General features: G+C 45.4%; 1 protein-coding gene across 1 annotated transcript in view; it reads left to right on the plus strand.

Moving 5' to 3' along the window:
• The window catches only part of DNAJC11 (DnaJ heat shock protein family (Hsp40) member C11), a 56,234-nt gene that overhangs the window by 19,284 nt on the left and 17,958 nt on the right, over nucleotides 1-18,992 (plus strand). The window contains exon 4 of the mRNA XM_007425288.4: nucleotides 9,911-10,012. Coding sequence (XP_007425350.1) covers nucleotides 9,911-10,012 — 102 coding nt within the window. The remainder of the gene's footprint in view (nucleotides 1-9,910; nucleotides 10,013-18,992) is intronic.

The raw sequence follows: 18,992 nt of genomic DNA on the forward strand, positions 1-18,992 counted from the left end.
AATGTCTCTTTTAAGACTGGCAAAATTGATCCTCAAGGGTTTAAAAATGGCCAATTTAGTCTCTGTTCTGCATGAAATTATGAAGAAAATGTAGATGAATGCCTCTCGCTGAAGAAGTACCTGCATCTCCTATGTGTACAGAAATTAAACCCTATCTCACTAATCAAAATTTTTTTGAAAGTATTAATTAGTGGGTAGGATGATCCAGCAGAAATTGGATGTGAGCTTTCAGCAAAGGTTTGACAGAGTTTCTGACTGAACGCTGCTCGGAAAACTCAGCTGAATAGCAACCATAGGAGATGTCCCCCTGTCCCTCCTTATGGGTCCACTGTTATACTGGACAATGCTTCGATCCAGTTTGGACAGTGTGTATATCTTATCTTTCTACTTTCAGACTTGGCCATTGCTTTTCTTGAGTAAAAAAAATGCTATTTTATAACCTCAAACCAAAAATATCTCTTTGTCCCATGTTTTGGGGAGCACATGGTCAGTTATGAATGCACCTTTGAAACAAAGGATTTTAATGTTGGCTTTATGATTAAAAGCAGAGTGGGCTTATTATGTTCTCATACGTTAGTCTTGTATCGTAGGATCTGATGAAGGTAATGCCACATGACAAGAACTTCTTCCCTAAAAGATTAAAAACTGCCTTTTTATAACACGTCTCCCTGGGTTTTCATGCCAAGACATATTACAGACAATAGTCCGTAGAGAAAATGAGTCCTTGATTTATCTTGTGAAGCCAGACCTCAACAGACATTTCAAGGAAGTGCCATTAATGCCATTTCAAGTTCCTGTAGCTGCTGCCTGAATTGTTCTAAGATAGATCCTGTCGCAAGTCATTAAATAGCCTTCGGTCCGAGGAAGCAGAAATAGGACCTCAAACATGGCTGCCAGATTGGACGTGCTCCCAACTCTCTTGAGCGTCCTCTGCTTCTCATCCTAGAATGGAAAGGTTAGAAGGGGCGTTAGAGACCATCTGGTCCAAGACTTTTCTTGGTGCAGGAGCCTGCTGCTGCCGCATCTTGAGCAAGGGGTCAGAATGCAGGTGTTTTAAGACTCAGATGAGTCTGAGAGCTGTCTTTTCTACCCGTCTTGTAATGGGAAGTAGCCCCTTGGGAACCCTGGAAAGGGCAGCCTGCTAATATTTGTTGCCACTCTCTGCACAAAGGTTAAAAGCGAACAAGCTTGGATAAGGAATAGAAATGTGAAGAAGAGGCAGGATGACTGGATGAGTCTTAAAGTGACATTTGAATATTTAATATATTTTTTTAGATATATATTTTTTTTTACAACAGTGAAGCATTTGGGTGCCACCTGTTGGTACAACGCTAGGCAGCTTATGATATATGCATCTTAAAACGTCCATAGTATCTGTTGTTGAGATTAACGTCTTCCTTTCCAAATGCCCTGCACAAGAGGGCTGCCTTCACCAGTTTCCTAAAGAGGGTGAGGATTGGGGCCAACCCAACCTGGGGGGGACAGGCATAGAATGAGGGGGTTGATGTTGAGAATGTCATCCACAGCTCCTTGATGTCTCATGGGGTAGCCACCTAGGTCATCTTGTCCCTGCTAGACAGTGTAGGGTGGATGGATTCTACTTGGAGAAGACCACCCTCAAAATAACAAGGGCCCAATCCATATAGAGCTTGACTAGAGTAGCCTTGCAAGATATTTGTTATTCTGCTGAACCAAGTAGGGCCAATTAGCAGGGGGGCAGCTACATTCTGTGGAAATTTCCCTTCCAAGTCCAAGGGCAGCCCCATGTAAATTGAATTACAGCAGTCTAGCTGAGAGATAGCAAGGCCATGAGTCATTGTCATCACCACCTAGTCCCAGGAAGGGGAGTGACATGCTGAAGCTGGCCAAAGCCTCCTTTGGCCAGAGCTGTCCACTGGATGTTCTGGTAGCAGTTGTGAGTCTAGGAGATTCCCTCAGATTACACACCAGCTTCTTCAGGGGAAGCGCAAGCTTGTCTAGATGAAGCCTCCATAGAACCAGAGGGTCTTTGTAACCTCTTATTCTTCCTGGGATCCATTCTTAGACTGTTTTGCCCCATCCAGTGCCTCACAGCCTTCAAGCACTGGGTCAGGACTTCCACTGCAACATTGCTCAACCTGGAGTAGAAATCATCAGCATATTGATGATGCCTAATCTCAAATCAATGGATGACTTCCCCCAGCTGTTTCATTTAGATGTTAAACAGGATCAGGGAGAAGGTTGAGCACTTGACCTCTCCTGCCCCAACAACATTTGTTGGAGCTCCCTGGTTAGGAAGGAGCAGAGAACATTGTCTCCAATCCCCACCCTTGCAGGTGGTGTAAAAGAACACTGCTGAATGCTGCTGAGAGATTTAACTGGAGGAGGAGGGGTGCACTACCCCTCCTGTCTCTGTCCATGTCCAGTCATGAACCTCAGATAGGGTCGTAAGTAAATCGTTTCATCTGGGAATCCCTAGTTCTCAATAGCCCTACCAAGAAATGATTGATTGGAGACTGGCTGATGATTATCTAGGACTGTCGGATCAAGAGTTGGCTTTTAAAGAAGGAGGCCCTTCAATTGTGTGTGATATGAGAGTAGAAGACATTAATATCATGCCATGGCCACAGTCAGATCACTGTCTTTTCACCTTGAGATGAAAACATGATGTCTGTAGAGGGGTTGGACCCATTATGTTGGCAGTTCGCATAATAAGCAATTGAAGAACGAGGAAAGGGCTGTAGGTGACGCAAGGAGAAGCAGATGATATGGAAGTCAACAGAAATTGGGGTAGGTGACTACTTTCAATGCAAGCCAACTATCTTCCAAAGACATGGAAAATGTATCGAAGCATGATCCTAAAACTCCAAGTCCACCCTTGCACATCACTTCCTTATCTTTGCTCCCAACTTTGCCTGCCCTCCTCCCAGGGTCACCTTCACTGTCTACTGTCTCATCAGCCCCTTGTTTCATCCTTGTCCACTTTGAGTTCTCCTAAACTTTAGATAACCTGGGTTTTGTATTAGTAGTGGGAAAGCTTTGAATGCTGGCTGCTGATGTTGGAATGGTGCTCTGGTCTTCTATGCCTTCTCCTGCATTTGCCCAGTTTCTGTCAGGCCCAGCCCAAAAACAACAGGGAAGCAGTCCAACCGAGTTCAGTTCCTTTATTTGCTTACACCTTATAGACAAAATCTTGCCAGACTAAATCTTTACTACTGTAACTAGTGGATATACCCTGGGAGATTCTAGGGAGTGGCTATCCTGAACCTCTTTTGCTTCCCGCGCTCCTGCTCTGGACTGTGTTGTCTCTTGTCTCCCTGCCCTTCTTAGAATGCGCCCCCTCCTTCCCAAGAACCTTGCTCTCTTCTGCAGTCCGCCACAGTTTCCTTCTTGACACAATCAAGACCCTACTCTTCTCCGGGATGACCTTCTCAATCTGCAGCCTCAGAGATCAAGCCTTGGAGTGGCTGTTTGACCCAAGTGTCATTGCCAGGAGCAATGATCAGTCTAACCAGGTGGAGGTATCATCTGGTACCTTCTGTAAATGTCATCGCGCAGGTTGAGTGGATCTGCAGTTGAGTATGCGTCATGGGCTCACTTTGTTCCTCAGAGATTGTTCCTGGCTTCCAAAAACAAGACATATATACAGATATACATATTGAACCCCTCTCAGGAGATGGAACCTGCCCATAACACTTGCCTTTGGGCTAATTTAGACTTGCAGCTGGAATGGAATCGGGCTACCCGACTCAGAAGCTGGTAGGTTGTTCTGTCACCATCCAGATGATCTGGTGCCCTGTGAGATTTGAGGAGAACGTCTTGCTGGTGTTGCTCCCTATCTTTAAGAGTCTGCATTCCAATCCACTCGAACTACCTCCCAGCATTAAAACAACCCAGCATCTGAAGTCTGCTAATTGTATGGCTCTGTTTACTTCCTTTATATTCCATCTAGGCTCTGGCCCTATCTCTTAAGCTTGAAGACTGTTCTTGCCTTCTGGGTCTTCAAACACTTGGATTGGGGATTCTCTACATTTGCTTAATTTATTCAATTACTCATTGAGATAGTCAGAGGCTTCCTGCGAGGAAGCTGCTGGGAATCTGATTGAGTTCAGCCCCTCTGGCTTCATCCCACATTATCAAGCCGCTTAGGGGCGTGAAGATGGGCTGGAGCTGAACGGCAAAGGAGATCCTCAGGAATAAGCTCTTGCTTGCAATCTCGGTGAAATGTTGCAAAACAGCAAACTGCAAGATAACCACGGTAAGCACCACGGTGGTTGAGGAAGCCTTGGCCAATCTCTGTTTAGTCCCTACCTACATGGCAAGCCAAAAACTTTGACTTTGGCTTCAGCTGGGCAGGAGAAGAACAACTCAGGCAGTGGGACATTTCTGTAGCCACTGCAGATATCACGCCTGCAAGCCAGCCCAACTCCATTTGCTCTTCCATGCTGCAGGGAGAAAAGAAGATGCCCTGGGTGTTCTGCTCCCGGTTGCAAACAATTTGTGGGCGTAGACCTCCACTTCCCCTCCAGTTTCGGGAAGAGGGGGCCTAATCATTCCTGCATGGTCTGCTCCACTTCTGGCACCCCCAAGAAGACCTGAAGCCCAGTGGCCCTCTGGCACAGCTGCCTTCTGCTGTGCTGGCATCCAGTGAGAGAACTTGGGCAGAATTCAAGAGAGGATGGAAATGGGACAGGGCCAAGGGAGAGCTGCTCTAATTGCAAAGGACGAAGGATTTGCACTTTATCGGATTTTTTTTCCCTCGGAAAATATCTTTGGATCTTCTGTGGCCATGTGAGAAAGCCCCCCAAAGTGCATAATATTTAATGGTGGAAGTGCTTGCAATTCAGAATACCTATTCCATTTTTACTGCTGTAAAATATTTGTGTTTCAGTCACTACGAGACACTTTGACTGTGTTGCAACAAGGAAAATTTGCTAACCCTCTGGCACTTACTTAAAAAAGAGAGCTTGAACTCTGCTTCGATTCTGAAGGGCATTCGGCATCCCTGCGTAGTGTCCAAGCATCTTCGCTTGGACTTTGTTCCAGTCCAGACTGACAGTCATGGATTTGATGGGTGGAACGTCAGGAGTTTGAATAATTAGTTTTAGCCCCTGTGTCACGCCAAGTGGCGAATACCAACTCCTAAAACAAAAAGAGAAAATCCAGCAAGACTTCTGTAATTTCAAAGATTGCCCCCAGAGATCTAATGATGCCTGTGAATTTATGAAAAATAAACAGAAGAAGGCCATTTAAAAAAAAAATGCATAGCTGTAGGAAATGTTCATTAAGTAGCGAGACAGAGGATGATTTAAAGAGCAGAAGATTCTGATGCGTACGTTAGCATGAGAGTGTCAAGATGTTCGCAGAGCTACAGGGCACTGCTCCGAAAACAATTGTGACACTTAAAAAAAACTAGATCTATGCAATCTTCTGTCTAGTTTATGTTCTTTTAAGTCTAAAATGGAAATTAAAATCGTGCCGTTTGTAAGCTTAGTAATGAGATTGAAAGGAAAACAATCGGTGTTGGTAATAGTTACAGAAAAGAGTATATGTAATTTTTCAAGAAATTCATGTTAGCAAACAGCTGGAAGGAGGCATTTTTATTTAGATCAGATTGAATGGCCATAAAATATAATTTAACAGCATTTTAAACCATTAGGTATAGTCAATTTCATTAGAAATGCAGTAATTTTTTTTTTAAAGGCTTAATTACATATATACATAGTATGTAGTAGTGTATGTTACATTTTTATTTGTTATTTTATCTTTGTTATGCTAGTATTTTATCTCATCTATTTGATTTTACTTTTGGGTCGTATATTTTCACATTTTGCTGGTCTTTGACCGGATAAACATCATTTCAATTTCACATCAAATACCCATTGTGCTATTCCCAGTTTCATGCAAAGCACAGAAAAGGAGGGGGGGAAAGTAAACTGAAAACACGTGATAAGAAAAGGACGCACCCCAACATACTATTCAGCTCCAAATCTTTCTATTTTTACCAACCTTCCTTCCTTCTACAGCTTCTTGAAACTTCTCCTTTCTCATTTTGAGGACCTCGTCAGCCTCACCCCATTGATTGATTGATTGATTGATTGATTGATTGATTGATTGATTGATTGATTGATTTCTCGCCTGCCCATCTCCCCCAATGGGGGAACTCTGGACGACTCACATTGAACATTAAAAACATAAATATATATAAATACATAAAACATCAGTTTAAAAGCATTTCTACAAAAGGGGAAGGAGAGTCCAAGAAAATGAAAAATCTGAGGCTGAAGACAGGAGGCCTCTATGGGGCTAGCCATCCCCATGCTTGAGGTATTTCCTCTCCGCTTGGTCACCTTTCCTTCATCTACTCATCCTGCACTTCAGTCGTCATTCTCGACTACTTTTTTTTCCCTCCAGGCGATTCCCGTTGCCATTCAGACCCTGTTCCTTTACCACCCATTTGTTCTGGACCTGGACTTTTTTTGCTTTTATGCACCCACAATTTAAGGGCCCCCTTCCGCTGCATTTGCCTCCCGTTGATGTTTCTCTTGGCGCTCTCACTTCCACGAAGGAGAGACAAGCGTAACCTTCTCCAAATCACTTTCCCTTCTTCTGACAAATGTGAATAAAAAACCCGAAGGAGCCAGGCACAGCACCTTCTCCAGCGCATGAATTTACTCAACGGCATAAGAATTTGTGAGCTGTGGTCCATCTCATCAGATGCTCAGTTAGCAGGGCTTTTAACCAAATGTGTTAGTCGGAAAAGGTGCTACCAAAACTCCTGATTTTTTGTCACTAACATAACTCTCCTCCTTTCAGCAAGTATCACCCACTAACTTTCCATCTTTCCGTTTGCGCAACTTAAAATGTGCCTATCTGTTTTGCCGTCTTTCCCTTCGTTAAGCAAACCCCCTGTTAAAAAGAGGGTGGGTTAAAGTGAACGCACGAATCTTTTGGACTTAACTTGTTTTGGCTGGAAACTCTGTTCCGAATAAGTGAAAGCAGAAAATACCCAAATTAGAATGGTATTTTGGCTTGCAATCCTACTTATTTTGACCATCTCACTGAACCTGATGGCCTCCTCCTAAGGAGATGTATAAAAGCTGTGCCTCCCCAAAACTAATAGCTCTTTGGGGTGATCCAGTATCTGGGGTGCAGGAGGGAATAATTTTTTTTTTAATGTTATTTTAAAATTCTGCGCATTGGAGGAGGCGAATGCTTGATCTCTAATACTGAGATTCACAGGGATAACATCTCTACCTCCGTTCTAGTGTTTGAGATCAGTTGCATAATCGTCAGTTATTGATAATTATTTATGAATTAAGGGATTTACCTTAGGAAATGTGTTTTGCAAGGGAAAAAGAAATCATTGTCTCATTCTTTATTTTTCTCAACCTTGACAACTTTAAGATATGTGGACTTCAACGCCCAGAATTCCACATATCTTAAAGTTGCTAAGGTTGAGAAACACTGCTTTAGATTGTCAACCATGCTGATGTTATTATTATTACAACATGATTTCTCTACTTCGAAACGGGGTGCCAAAGAGGGGCATAGTTAGTGGCAGTAATACAAATAAATGCAGTAAGGCTTGTCTAGCTCAGCTTGTGGGCACTTCAAGGACACGTCCAAATTGATTGCCTCTAATTGGCATGGAACTAGTTTTGACGCTGCCCTTTTCTAGGATTTCCCCCCACCTCCCAGTCGACAATACGGCCCCAGGATCTCCTGGTGGTCTCCCATCCATGCATTAATTTGGCGTGACCTCGTTTAGCTTTTCCAGAGCCAGCAGATCCTCCTAGGTGGCATCATTTGCTTCGGCAGGTACACCACGAAGCGCCACTAAAATCATTAAAAAAAGACACAGGTTGGAACATTTTTGCTAACTGCCACTTTCTTCACACGGTGAATGAGAGGCAAACGTACCTCTGATGAACTGGAAAAGAAACACCTATAACCTGAGGACTCAGAAATTTCCAGGAAAAGCACCATCTTGCAGGTGAAGGATTGATGCCCGAGGGCAGATGTTTTAACCTTGCGGGGAGCCCCCATGGATGTGCCTGGACTGCCGAGCTCGCTTTCCGATCTGATGGGAGCGCTTTTCGGTTTTCGTTTCCGCTTGCCCCGAGGGAACTCGGAGCTAGTCATTTCGAGTCGTGAACTCTGACACTCGCCGAGGTTCTCCGCAACCAGTCTCACCTCTTCTGACCCCCTGCCAGTTTAATCCCGTTGTGTTGTGCAAAGCATTGAAGAGTTTGGCCCTGGGGCGGGCACCGGATTTTGCCTCCCAATCTGTGCTGAAGTGTCTTTTCGGAACCAGTCCAATTTTGGTTCACTTCATGGGATTTGGGAAGGGCGTGCTTTTCTTGATGCCAGGGATCCAGAAAGCGGGGGGGATCCCCTTCAGGGGAGGTGTTCAAGGGGAGGCCGGACAGTCATCAGTCCAGGATTGGGATTCCTGCACTGAGCAAGGGGGTGGCGTAGGTGGCCTCGGGGAACCCTTCAAACACTAGGATTCTGTTGGGAGGATCCCGTATTTTAAATCGGACTATTGAACGTTTTCATGTGCATGGACTCCAATCGGCGCTTTCCCATTTCTGCATATTTCTCCAACTAATGAAAAACCCAGGCATTTGTCTTTCCTACGTGTGCTTCCTCTCGAAATATGCACTTAGGGGACACAGTCTGACTTTTTCAGTTGAGCCAAGAATTATATCAGAATATTTGGGAAGCATGAGAAACTGGGGGTTAACTGAATTCAGGTGGGAATAGCGACCCAGAGGGGTGGGTATCTTCACAAAGAAGAAGCAACTGTCCATGAGCTTAAGTTTGCATTCCTGCACTGGGCTGGGGGTTGGACTGCGGGGCCTCAAGAGTCCCTTCCCATTCTTAAGAGTCTTTGGATGCAGCCTCAGATTCGGTTTCTGTTTGGGGCAGCCTGTCATGCCGCTGAATCAGGTTCAGCCTGGGACCAGCTCCGATTCCAGGATGCTTCCCACATCTGCTTGCTTCCCTCATCCCTCCTCCCCTAAGCGCTTCGTATTTTTAAATTCTAACATGAGGGACTTGACGTAGATGCTATTTTCAGTCCCTTTCCTGACTTTCCAAGATCGTTTTGAATGTTAGTTCTGCCTTCTACCCAGTTTGGTATTGCGTGTGTGCGTTGGATACCCACGTTCCCAACCTTTTCAGCCAAGCCATTAATACAGAATGTTGTCGTGTTGGGCCCAAAATTCCCTGTCGATCTCCCCATTGATCCCATGTGAGATCTCTAAGACTGGAGTTCTTCCCAGTCTGTGGCTGTGCTTACTGGATGAGAATTGCTGGGCAGCAGATCTGCATGCTGTCTGGTTTGTGCACTGTGCTAAACCCTGGCTTGCTTAACCATGACCTCTGCAACTAAAACCAAATGCTAAGCCCTCAATCCTGGTTTACAAACCACCGTGGCTGCATTTGCCCAACCCGCCAGGCTCCATTTAAGCTGCGGCTTTCCCCAAAGTGAAGTGAGTTTTTCTTCTCGTAATGTTCTGGGAGATGGAGGAAATCATTCCAACTTTGCTTGGAATTCATAGACTACCCCGATTTTTTTTATTTAAGAAAAGGAATTACACAAATTAACCTGAGCCATATTTTGGCTTCCCATCAGCTTCCTGGTAAGGCTGGTTTTGTTGTGTGTATTTATCATCCTGTTGTATGTGTGCTTCCTCTCTGCAAAAAGGCCAGAGTGAGGATCAGGAGCCTAAATTGTGATGTTAAACTAAGGATAATAATATCTCTACAGCTTGATTGAGGAGCAAGAGATAGAGAGGGGGAGCAGCAGTCTTCTGAAGCTGCTTAGATGCAGGGAATGAAAACCGATTTAGCGTTTCTACCTTGGTTCGCAGCTAATGTTTTCTGCCAAATGACCTCTAATGCTGAACTTCTGTTCCTTTAGGTGGTGGAGAGGAGGAGGACCCCGGCCGAAATCCGGGAGGAATTTGAACGGTTGCAGCGCGAGAGAGAAGAGAGGAGGCTTCAGCAGCGAACGAACCCCAAAGTAAGGCTTTGAATTTTTTGGACGTGGCAGAACCCGTTTCCTGACCTCAGGATCCCTTCCCCGGCCTTTGGGAGTGGGGTGGGTTAAATTAAACAAAAAACAAAAAGGGATAAGGAGGTAGAGAGGCAACTAGAAGTGGTTTTGTAATGGCAGGGAACTGACTCTGTGGTTTGGGCCACCGTGTTTTAGGAAGGATGTTGAGAAATCGGTATGCAGAGAAGAGCCACCAGGTTGAAATTGGTGAGGAATGGTTGGAAGCTTTGGGTGTGCTTAGCTTGCTGGAAAGACAGCTGTGGGGGACACACTAGCTGTTGTGGAGAAGAGGGGGCAGAATTGTCCAGAGCTGTTCCAGAAGACAAAGTCAAGGAATGAGGCGTTTATATTACAAGGGAGTTGATGTTGCTTGCACATCAGGAAGAATTTCCTAACCGTGAGAATGGAAGAGGTGCGTCGGAAGATGGCGGACTCCTCTGGAGGTGCTCAGACAGAGGCTGAAGGACCATCTGTCGGGGAAACTGTAGCAGTCCATTCCTGCCCTGGGCAGGGGTTGGGCTAGATCATCTCCAAGATCCCTTCGGAGACTTAATTCTGAAAATTGAGTGCCCCCCCCCAAAAAAGAAGCATTGTTGGTTCGTGGCATGCCAATGTGGACCTCATGGCAAGATTGGGCTTCACTGAATCAGGGAGGGCGGCTAGAAATGGCTGTGTGGCTGAGCACCAGGTCTGTTGGGCTGGTGCAGAGAGCCTTTCCGTCACAGCCTTCACCACATCCTTCGTGAGTAGGCGACCCCCTTCCTCTTGCTTCCGCCCAGCGGAATAGAAATGAAAGGCCCCTCTAAGGACTTAAACGCTTATCTCTCAACGCCGCTTCCTTCTCAACAACGGTGTGTTCCCTGATGGGTCCCCGGGGAGGTTTGTTTTATGGCAGCCTTTCCCTCTTCTGCTCCGGCCTCAGTATCGCTGGAAAATGAAATTAAAGCTGCTACAGGAGGAATCCGGCAACCCAAAAAGCCGTTGGGATGACATGCGGCTATGAAGCTGCAGGGTTGGGCGGATTGCCGGCTGGTTCTCTGTTAAAGTCGACAGGGATGTTCGTAATTGGTGTATAATCGCCACGAGGCTGTGTCGATCCCAGCGGCGCCTCTACCTGGAGCCTTCCAGACAAGGCAAAGATTAGATTAAAACATCCTTTTGGATTACATGTATGGGGGCAACTCCATGTTGGCCCCCTGGACCAGTGTTTCTCCACCTTAGCAACTTTAAGATGTGGGACTTGAACTTCCAGAATTCCCTAGCCAGCCATGCTGGCTGGGGTATTCTGGGAGTTGAAGTCCACATGTCTTAAAATTGCTAAGGTGGAGAAACACTGCCCTGGATGGTGTATCTGGGATTCTGAAGCTGGTCCTCCTTACTGGCATTGCTAAATGATAAATTTTGGTTCGGTTTGCTAGATTTTGGGTTCCCCACGCCTCCACCCATTTTTTGTGGAAATGAAAGGGCAGGCCTTGCCTGTGCTGACAGCATGAAAATACACATTGTTTTCCCCTTCTCCCTGGTGCAAAACACCGCATGACCCAAATAGCAACGCATAGTGGCTGCCATGCCCAGAAATGGCTCCCATTCCGGCTCCGTTCAGCTTCCTGCCCCCACGCGCAGCCGTTGGGTCCCCCGTCTCCAAATTCCTCCTGCACGTCCCAATCTGAGCACGCAGCCAGTTCCCTCTGCCCCGAGTCACGGCCCATTGGAAAGCTCAGCGTGGAGAGTCATCCGTACATTGGAAGCATTTTCCTGCGAGGGGCGAGTGAGCGAGCCAACCCGTGTTGCTCTCCGCCGCTTCCCTCCGGCTTTGGGAGCTTGGCATTTGAGCCGAAGCGCCTGCGTTTTGTCGTGACTGTTGAGCGATAAAGAGGAGAACCACATTGGGAGCCGAACCATCCGGCGATAAAAACCAGCCATCTGGGGTTTATGGCAATTGCTTACTGGCATTCGATGGAAATGTCTCTGTAGGCAGCGTCCTGTGGAATTAGGTAGTGCAGCTGTGACTGTTTCATCTATGGACCCGACTTATTTTAACATTTCCAACGGTTTATTAGTTCTAGGAAAGGGGCTTCAAGTCGGTGAGCGGCATTTTCTAACTAGAAACCGGGAGCATTGAGCCGAGGCAGGTGACCTTGGTGGGCTGGGATTTGCCTGGCTTTGAAAAGAGCGTTTTCTTTGTTTCACGACATTGGATGGGAAGATGAGAGGATATCACGGGCCTGCTGTGAAAATTCCCGATTAAGCATTTACTTTGCTTTGCCTGCAATCGCACGTTTGCTAGCTGAAAAGACAACCCGTCGGGCATTCAGTGGGTCGCACTTTGTTGGTGGAGAGATGCAGGCTCTGGTCAGTTTCAGATAACTAGGGGTGCAGCGGTAAGACTCCACGCAGACTTGGAGGTGAGGCTGAAAATCAGGAAAATCAGATCTAAATTAAATCCACCCACCTCCCAAAGCCTTTGGAAACACCTCCTGGACTGCCAACATGTTTTGAAGTCTTAGACGTATTTTTCTTTGCTTTGCTTAATGCACAGCGGCCTGTGCGTATCACTTATCTCACGTACGATGCTTGGGTGGGTTTGGTCCTGCAGACACTCCTGCAGCTTTCAGAATGTCCCCTCCAGCCCACCCACCCCCCAGAAATCTGGAGGTTTGGGGAAAATTTGCCTTATGGTATCTTCTCTATAGTAATTTTATTAAAGATTACAACTACAACAATACAAACTAATACAAACTAAAGAAGAAAAAAAGTAAAAGGTGCAGAAAAGAAAGAGAAAAAAAAGAGAAAAAGGAGAAAGAGAAAAGAAAGGGGAAAAAAGAATATAGTAAAGAAAAAGAAAAGAAATATATAAAGAAATGATTTTCTCCTTCATCACAGGAAATATAAACAATTTTAGTAACTTTTCATCTCCTCTTAAAATACAACAAATGATCTCTTCTTCCCATATCCCATCTCTTATCTATAAACAAATCCTAAAAGCCTTGTCACTTCAGTCCTGATGTCAGCAAAAGTCCATTAAGGGTTACCAGAGATAACAACATATCTATTTTAACCTTGATCAAATAAACCAACTTTATATTCCTTCCTTTTCCTTTTAACCATTTTGATCTTTAGTCCCATCAAATAATTTATTTTTATTTATTTATTTATTTATTAAATTTTTCGGCCACCCATCTCCCCCCAATGGGGCAACTCTGGGCGATTCACAACAAACTTTAAAAACATAAAATATATAATGACCTAGAACTTGATTTCTTTTCATTTTTTCTTTGTCCCTTCTCACAAAATTCTTCAAAACTTTAACAAACCTCTTTTGTAAATCCAATATAGGAAAATTATCCAGGTCACTCTCTTGGTTTGTTGTTTGTATATCCCTTTTATTATTAAGACATCAGCTGGTTTCTTCTGTATGTCCAGTATAGCATCTTTTTCCATGTCATTCATTTTTAAATCTACTTTCAAATCAGTCTTGATCTTGTCAGGTAGAGCTTATTCCTCTCCCATAACATATTGTAGACACAGTCTATCTTATAGAGGCAGACACTGTTAAAATCAACTTCTGGGTCCATTGTTCAAAAATATCCTTCAATATGTCCAATATTAAAATAGTTTGCTTCATTCTGTCATTGTAAATCAAGTCTGAGTGTTCTTCTCCTTTAATTATAATCTTTAGTTCCCTCTAGTGTCCACTTCTTAAAGTCTTACCTTACTATGTTTTTTTTAAATTCAAAACAAAAGCATTTTCCCACGGAAGTATTCTTTATAATTAATTCCAAAATCTTATTTCAGATTTATCTGGACCCTTACTCCATTTGTAACTTTCTAAAATTAAAGTTTTAATCACCCTTTTGCTGTTTATTCCAGAAAAAAAAAATTAAGTTCTTAAACTTGTAGTTAAGAATTCTTCTGCCAAGGATTGAAGGAAACTCACTTGGTGCTGTGAAACTTGTCGATCCAAAGGTTCCTAATAGCCGAAAATCTGTGAACAAGCAGTTTCCGAAAGTGATTAGAAAAGGAAGTATGTGAACTTAGTGTCCTTTCAAAGGTGCCAACCATGGTTTGAGCAAGATGGCTGTTTCCTCATCTCCTGGAGCTCTAAAGCAGCTGGAGACTGCTGTTTTGCAGTCTCCTCACGAGGAGCAACTGTCTGGAGCCCTTGTGGGCAATCTCAAGTCTTCTCCTTGTCTGGAGAGGAATTACGAAGAGCCAGTCTACTCTCCGGCTCTTCATTCCACTGCGGTCGTCAGCTCTGCTTTTTGTGGAGTCATCTTCAGTCCGCCATTTCTTCCCCTTAGGGTATCTTCTTGATGCAGAAGACTTTTTGCAAACAGCCTGATAATAAACCACCTCTGACAAGCAGGGTAGCCCTTCACATGCATCATGGGTGAAACTTACAATGCTGTATCTTTTCCTTAGAAATATGTCCCACTTTTGTACAGAAGCTGAAGGTGATATTCATAGCATTCCTCCACCAGCCTGGGCTAAGAGAGAACTGTCCCCAAGTCACCCAACAAGCTTCTAAAGGGTTGAGGGTAAACTTGAACTTGGATCTCCCCGATGCCAGTCCAGCGGGATGTAACTGGTACATCCCATTGGCACTCAGGATAACTTTTAAATGAAGGCGACCTGTCAGGCCTGGCCCAAGAATGATAGAGAAAAAGTCCAGCCAAGTTCAGTTCTTTTATTGCTTACACCATATAGACAGAATCTTGACAGATTAAATCTGTATTACTCTAACCTAGTGGATATACCCTGGGAAATTCTGGGGAGTGGCTATCCTAAATCTCTTCCTCTTCCCACGCTCCTGCTCCGGACTGTATTGTCTCTTGTCCTGCTCCCCTTCCTGGAATGTGCTCCCTCCTTCCTGAGAACCTGCTGTGTTACAGTAGTCCATCACACGATCTTACAGTCACCACCAGGAGGCAGGATGCAAATGGCTTTATCCTTACTTGAGACTCATCAGGGATATGCAGCCATAGGTCTTATGACGGGGTTCAGACCTTCTGCCAGAAATTGAACTCATAGACCATTGAACTTGAGATGACTAACTACCGTGCGTTAGCCTTAGGAGCTATCCAAGCCCTGGCACTCGGTGGTGTTGCAATTTGTAGAATGGTATATCTAATCTTTTCTTCAGCTCTCAGACCAGAGAGAGAGAGATGTCACATCTGTCCTGCCCTCACTGATGAGTGTTTTTCCCACCCAGGGTATACACTGTAAAAATATAGAAATTATTTCCCCAGGGGCATAGGGAATCTGTGTAGTCATGTAAAACTTCATAGATGAGGGCATGGCATATGTAACATCTCTCTCTCTCTCTCTCTCTCTCTCTCTCTCTCTCTCTCTCTCTCTCGCTGGCCTGAGAGCTGAAGAAAAGGAAGGTGAGCTGGCTACACCTTTCTAAAGATAGACTTATCTGAAAATGAAGTATAACTGTGGTGGATGTGAGAGGTTGTGTGTGAGTTGAGTAAGAGCAAGAGAGAGGGAGAAAAACGTTAACTGGAGATCTGCTAAAGGTGATGTTGTTTTTAGTCACCACCAGCCCAACCAGGACATGGTTGGCTTATCTGTTTTGTGACTCAGCCTGTAGACCTCATCTTGAAAAGGACACCACACTGCCCTGGGGCTGGTGGGTCTGTTCTTCCCATAAGCTGTTGTCCAGGCTGGTGAGAATGAGGGACATTTTAGTCCAAGTCCCCTGAAAGGGGACGTGTTATAAGCAAGGCTGTGTTAGATCAAATATGAAAAGTTGTGGGATTGCTTTAGTTCCTTTTCTGGAACCCCAAGGGCCATCGGGGGCCAGGATCAACATGGTCCTTCTGGGTGGTAGCATTCGTTCTGTCCAGTGAGTGATTAGCTCTGTGCTGGCTTTGACAGCCATCTCCAGGCGAGTTGCTGGAACTGAAGGATTCCAACCCAACAAATTGTCCGCCGGACCAGCAGAAGGAAGACGGGGTCACAAGGGGTGAATCAGCAGTTAAGTTTTGCAGATGTGGACTTGTAAGCCCTAAGCAGTCAGCAAAACACCAATCCTGTGGTAGGAATTCTAATTTTGCTAGCTTTTCTTTGAATGTTAAGAGTTCAGAATCCTGTGTGGTTCAGCGCTTCTGGTTCAATGAGCATCATTGGTTCTCAATCACCCCTTTGTTCTCAACATCCAAGGTGATTGGGGGGGGGCTTTTAAGTAAGGGGTTGCCTGGCCTCCTCGTCTTCCTAGTGTTTTTTCTTTGGCTCCAACCAGCCCTCCTCAACGATCTCATGACCACTAAGAGTTCCACAAGAGCTGGAACTTGACTCTTCACAACCCTTTCTCAAATGCTGGGTGTGTGAGTCCTTGTGGCCTGAGCAGTACCAAATCTTGGGTTTGCAAAAAACCTCCATTCCGTGCTGAGATAGTAACAGCCTTCAGGCACTTTGTTGTGGTGCTTCCCCTTTTGGAACCATCCTTAGTTGTGGGTACTGTTGGCTTTCTCAGAGTTTTAGCTTGCTTTGGCTGCTGGCTCAAGCATTGGTTCCTTCTCTCTCCTCCTTTGCCAGAGTCTTGGCTGGCACTTAGTTTCTCATTTTGGGCAAAAGAAAGGCAAACTTTGACAGGCAGAGTAAGATTCCCCAAGAAAGAGCCTTGTAAAATAAGATGGCATGCCGCAGGTGGAATGGTTAGCTCAGAAATACAGGTAGTCCTTGACTTACAACCACAATTGGGACTGGAACTTCCATCGCTGAGCGATGCAGTTATTAAGTGAGTTGTGCCCAATTTTATGACCTTTTTGCCACAGCTGTTAAGTGAATCTGGCTTCCGGAACCCCCCGCCCCCCCCAGGAAGGTTGCAAATGCCGATCACGTGCCCCCGGCATGTTGCAACTGTTGTAAATACATGCCAGTTGCCAAGCGCCCAAATTTTGATCACATGACTGTGGAGATGCTGCAACAGTGGTAAGTGTGAGGACTGGTCGTAAGTCACTTTTTTCAGTACTGTCGTAACTTCAAACTGTCATAAACGAATGGTCATAAGTCGAGGACTACCTGTTCTGAGAAGACATCTTAAGCAGCCACCTCGAAGCTACAGAAGATTGCTTGTTTTGTATCAGTATGAAAAACATGTTTGACCTGCTTTTCTCTCATCACCTTTGCCATGAGCTGAGGGTTCAGTTCAGCAGAAAGATACACGCTTCCTGAATTAGGTTCCTAGGTATTACTTGTTGGCGGCCCTCTGTCGTTCTCTGGCCTTTCTCAAGCCCTCGAGAAATTAATTGCCTGCTCACCTGTCTTAGTGTCTCCAGCACAGCTGCCTGTTCAGGCATGTCCCGTTACCAGCTAAACATGCAAAATGAACCCCCTACAAGTAGGTGAAGTTGCCCCTACTGAGGTCAGGAAGTCTGGAGTGGACTTGGGAGAAGGCTAGAGTTAATTGCAGGGGGGGAATGTGACTTTCAACTATCTGGGCAGGACGGAGGGACATTTTGCTGCAGGAGGAGATGAGAAGCTCCTCCAAGATAAGTGCAGGCTGGGGTTCAGAAATTTTTCGTGTCCTGGTATAAGCAAGAGTGTGCGCGCCTCTCTGGGCACCAGATGGCATCCGAATCAATATTCTTAATTTTGTTTTAATTTGTACCATAGTTTCCTTGGCGTGACGACGCCTCTTAGCTCTCGGCAAGCCTGCAACTCCAACAAGGCCTTTACCGTTTTATGACTGCATTTATAATTATCTCCCTCTTCGCCCTTGTAGAATAGCGGGTTTAATTTAGAGCCTCTTGTTTCCGGGGTTGTTCTCTCGCCCTGCTTCTCCGTCATCACTCTGGCACATCTGTGACCTTGGAACAAGGACGGTGCCTTGGAATATCGCATTCCTGTTCCTCCAGGGACAAGGCCGCCGTGCTCGGATTCAGGCGTTGGGCCGTCCAGCCACGCCATGCCTTCTGCAGAGAAAGGCCCCGCGCCCATTGCGCTCTGAAAGCTGGGTTGACACAACGTATTTGAATGCAAAATTAAAAACTGCAGCTGTGGACGGTGCCCAAAGTGGTAAACTGTGTTTATGGTTGAGCGTGTTGGCCTGGTTCAGACAGCACGTAAAGACAAGGGCTGGGCTGTCCTAAACCAGTCCTGTTTTAGTCTAGTTTAGTGGGCTGTGCAGATGCAACCAAAGTGTGCCTTGAGAATATACGTAGATCAGGGCTGAACTGTTGGGTTCTTGAGGTTGTCTAAGCTTAGTGGTTTTCCTGCAGACATCTCATGACCAGGCGAGGTAACATCATCAGTGCAAGGAACAGTGGAATTGGATGGTGGTTCATATATAACGGTTTGTCCTGCCAGTCTTGGTTGCATTGTGGTTTCTTCCTTGAGAGTTCCTTGATAAGGGTATTTTTCCTCCTTGATTGTTCTCCCCTCCTTGAGGGGAGAAGCTGAAAGATATTCCTGGAGAAGTTCAGGGAAGCGATGTGGAGCTCTGTCCTTCTAGAAAGGACACTGTTGCATCCACCTTGCAGAATCCTCCAAGTCAGTGTTTCTCAACCTCAGCAACTTTCAGATGCGTGGACTTGAACTCCCAGAATTCCCCAGCCAGCCATGCTGGCTGGGGAATTCTGGGAGTTCAAGTCCACGCATCTGAAAGTTGCTGAGGTTGAGAAGCATTGCTCCAAAACACGCATCTGAAAGTTGCTGAGGTTGAGAAGCATTGCTCCAAAACACCTTAAAATCAAAGGGAACAGAGAAATCCCAGCTTCCTAAAGAAAGGGACTGCCATCTCTGTATCTGAAGATTGCTGATGGTTGGGAGACATGGGGGGGGCGGGCATGGCAGATTTCTTCCACCAGGAAAAAAACATTGCCAGTCTCCCTTTGATTTCCCCTCACTAGTTGCAATAAATAAGCATGAATGGCAAACAGCTGCCTCGAGAGCCAGCTCTTCTTTTATCTCTTTCTAAGTGCACGTTTCTGCCTGCTTG

The sequence above is a fragment of the Python bivittatus genome, unplaced genomic scaffold (genome assembly GCF_059951505.1).
Source record: "Python bivittatus isolate LINGU-HERP-01145 unplaced genomic scaffold, Pbiv_v1 ctg000510_np1212, whole genome shotgun sequence".
In the NCBI taxonomy this organism is placed as follows: domain Eukaryota; kingdom Metazoa; phylum Chordata; class Lepidosauria; order Squamata; family Pythonidae; genus Python; species Python bivittatus.